Source organism: Mobula birostris, chromosome 20 (assembly GCF_030028105.1).
Source record: "Mobula birostris isolate sMobBir1 chromosome 20, sMobBir1.hap1, whole genome shotgun sequence".
In the NCBI taxonomy this organism is placed as follows: Eukaryota; Metazoa; Chordata; class Chondrichthyes; order Myliobatiformes; family Myliobatidae; genus Mobula; species Mobula birostris.
Genome location: NC_092389.1, coordinates 65,171,439 through 65,175,161, shown reverse-complemented (window position 1 = coordinate 65,175,161; position 3,723 = coordinate 65,171,439). Strand labels below are relative to the sequence as shown.

Below are 3,723 nucleotides of genomic sequence, written 5' to 3'. Positions count from 1 at the left end.
GGAGGGTGACGGTCCAGGTGCAGGTCAGTGGGACTAGGCAGAAAAATGGTTCGGCAACAACCAAGAAGGGCCAAAGGGTCTATTTCTGTGCTGTAATGTCCTACGGCTATGTTTTTCTATAACATGGGGCTGGAAACTACAAACATTGTCCGAAATGATGTATTACAGATATAATGAAGCCATGGGACTTCCCACACACAGGGTAGCGTGAGGTATAAGTTATTGTTATTTTATGTCGCCTATAACAACTCATGCGAATTAAATACAACGATTCTTAAATTCAGTAAGAAAAATATGGAGACTGCATCACCTATGGATAAATTACAGCTCTCATGTCTTCCCATAATGGACACACAGAGACGTGTAAAATTTGCAACATAGTAAAAGAAAAAAAATTAGCGCGCAATGTATGAAAATAACGCACCTGCAAGAAATAACACAAAATGTCATTGCAGAGAGAGGAAATGAATCGATAAGTTAGTGGGAGAAATACGAGTCCTTCATGATAAACAGTGCAGTTCTATTGAAAAAAAAATGGTATTGAGTGTATCTATTTTTACAGATAGTTTTGTGAAACACGCTCCTTACATTAATCACAAATGAGCCAGCTGTGCCCGTATGTTTAGATGTGGATGTGTACTTCGAGATGCATAACTAATCTAATCGTTTACTAAATTATTTCTCCGTGAGATTGATCACTGTTGTGGCACCAAACCAAATGGAAAGCAAGCAGGAGGTGTGAATGTTCCCCTTACAAGAAAAGATTATTGAATTGGACAATCAAACTGAATGTCCTTCCTTAACCTCAGAATCTTAATGCCCTTCGCCTATTGTTACTGTTGATTATTATTTGAGGGTGATAGTCCACATTGTATACATATTGCGACGAAGGATTATTTTATGTGAAAGGCACAAACTCTGTGCCATAGAGAAAGAAAGTACAACGTTCTTGTTTAAAAGAGTGAATCAACAAAATTAAACATAATTGTTATTTTGTGATACTTTCGAGGGAGAGATTTTCATTGCACGATGACGCAATTCATATAAATGGTTTACCTGAAGTGTTTGTTTAGTGGACTGTCTCTGATGTGACTAACCACGTGGTATGATTAATTGCCAGAGGGCACTTTCCTCTCCTGTATAAGAGTTTGCAAAGCAAACCACAGCAGATATTCGCAGTTGGACTACTTTCAACTGATAACAAATTCAGACAGAAAATGGGCTATCCAGCAATTTACTACGTCGCGAGTATTTACTATCCTGTACTAGCAGCGATTGGTATCCCTAGTAAGTAACTGAAATTGACTGCTACTGCATGAATGTGATTTTTTGTTTGAACACTTCTTACAGATGGTGCTTCATTTGATGAATGTGGTAAGCCTGGTCGGATTTAAGTACATATCTTATTGTATGCGTTTATTTTTCTCTGGAATTGTTACTCGTTTCCCACGTCCGATCATTTTGTCTGTATATTATTCTGTTCTAGCATTTTACCTCTCTCGACCTTCCAGCTTTACCATCACGTCTTGTTCTAAATCTGACTCCTCATCAATGTAGAAATTTTAAAGTTTACGAAAATGAAATCAAAATCTTTAGCATCGCTGCAGCAGCTCTCTCCACGGGCTCCCCGGTTTTTCGGGAATACCCAGTTTGTTCCCCTCTCCGTCTTAATGCAACAGAAGTTTTCTTTTCTCTATTTATTTGTCTAATTGTCTCTCTAATTGTCACAATAGCTTTGAAAGCTCTTCACTTTTAGAGTGTCCTCCTTTCCTGGTTGGTTTTAATTTAGATAAGATTAGATGTATTTTATTTTATTTCTTACATCCACCTCATAACATGAAGGAGTAAAAACCTTTATGTTGCGCCTCCGTCGCAATGTACAAGATCCAAGTTCATTTGCCACCTCTACATGGAAACGTGCATGTGGATGCCGTTCATCCAATCCAAAATATTATCTCCGAGGAAAGAGTCTCACTGATTCAATTTTATTCCCGCAATATATTAAAAACATGCAGCATTCTCAGCTACAATGATGGGTCTGTCCTGAGAGCGGGTCGGTAAGACGCCCACTGGAAACCCTGCTTTCAGCTGTAAAGTTGCGGATCGACTGTTACTCGGGCCGTCGTTACCATCCGATCGAAGGACAGTGACTGAGCCCGTACGAATAATACCTCCAGTCTCCGAATCGAAGCCTGCCTGACCCCGCAAAGGGATCAGACGTTCACTCAATCCGATTCAGCACATTTCTATGCTTGTATATCAAGTAAAAATGATCCGGGTTTCTGCGCATGAAACTAACTTTCCTTTGCTCCGTTGCAGTTAATTTAGTGGCGATTGTGATCCTGTTTCTGGGAAACTGCGGACTCTCTAAATGCATCTGCCGTTACCTGGTGGGAATGGCAGCAGCTGATTTACTGGGTGTCATTATTGCTGTTATAATCTCTGAGATTAATAATATTTATGCTTATGCCTTTCCGTTGCTCATCACACCGGTTTGCGCCGTGACGCATGTCCTGAGGATCACAACCATGGACTGTTCTGTTTGGCTCACGGTGGCTTTCACGTTCGATCGCTGTATTGCAATCTGCAGTCAAGAGCTGCGGGAACAATACTGCACCGAGAGGACCGCGACTATTGTGATTGTAATTGTGGTTTTAGGAAGCTGTGCGAAGTGTGTTCCATTCTACTTCGCGGTAGAACCTTACATTATCATTGATAACGTACCTTGGCGATGCATTTTGAAAGCGGAATACATTTATTTACCAATATGGAAAGCATTCCAATTGTTTCACATCATCACTACACCTTCGTTGGCGATCGGCTTGATTCTGCTTTTCAATGCTTTAACAGTCAGTCATATTATCGCGGCAAACAGAGTTCGCCGGGGGCTCAGGAACAGCAGCGAGAAAAAGAATGATCCGGAGTTAGAGAACCGGAAAAAGTCAATAATATTGTTGTTCGCTCTCTCCGCCAATTTCATATTGTTGTGGATCCCCTATATTGCATACACTATGAACTGGCAAGTTCAGAATTACTTTTACACAGACAGATATTTGAATACCCCGACGTATATCCTGCAACAGTTTGGGTTCATGTTGCAGTTTCTTTGTACCTGCACCAACACGTGTATCTACACTCTGTCACAGAGAAAATTCAGGGAGGAGCTGAAGGGTGGAGTCAAATATCTGGTTACGTTAAATCGTCGACTTTGTAGGTAAAACACAAATCGAATTGTAAGCGTTGACGGGAGTTGAAATACATTTCTATATTATTGATTTGTTTGGTAAATGTGCCTATATTCCTGCAGCCAGGTGATTGAACGTTAGCAGTCTGCCGGTTTCAGTACAGTCAGTCAGTATATGGGGCAGGAAACAACACAATGGCGCAGATGCGTTCGCTACATCAGCAGAAATTGTATTAACAACCTGGAGTAATATCGGAATCTGGGCCAACAAACTATGTGAAGCCATTATTATTTTTCTTACTTTGGTAGAATTCTATTCTAATTCATTGGATCATTCCAGCGATTTCTGTGACAATTGGAGAATTATGCTTGAAATGTGGAAAACTTGTGTCAGTTAGAGTGAGCTCATTAATCTACAATTTCCATTGTACCAGTGAAAAATACCTGGCAGCTGCCTTTTCATTCAGAAAGCACGTGCCTCTTCCAAAGCCGGTCTAAAACTGCACGACATCCCAGTGAGCTCCATAAATGGAGATGTG

General features: G+C 40.6%; 1 protein-coding gene across 1 annotated transcript; it reads left to right on the top strand.

Annotated features, from left to right (window-relative positions):
* Positions 1–589: 589 nt before the first annotated feature.
* LOC140185354 (uncharacterized) lies at positions 590–3,218 on the top strand (the record flags this gene model as incomplete). Its single annotated transcript, XM_072238737.1, has 2 exons — positions 590–657; positions 2,315–3,218. Coding segments are annotated over 2 exons (972 nt in total), but the record flags the coding sequence as incomplete, so codon positions are not given.
* Between the last annotated feature and the right edge of the window lie 505 nt (positions 3,219–3,723).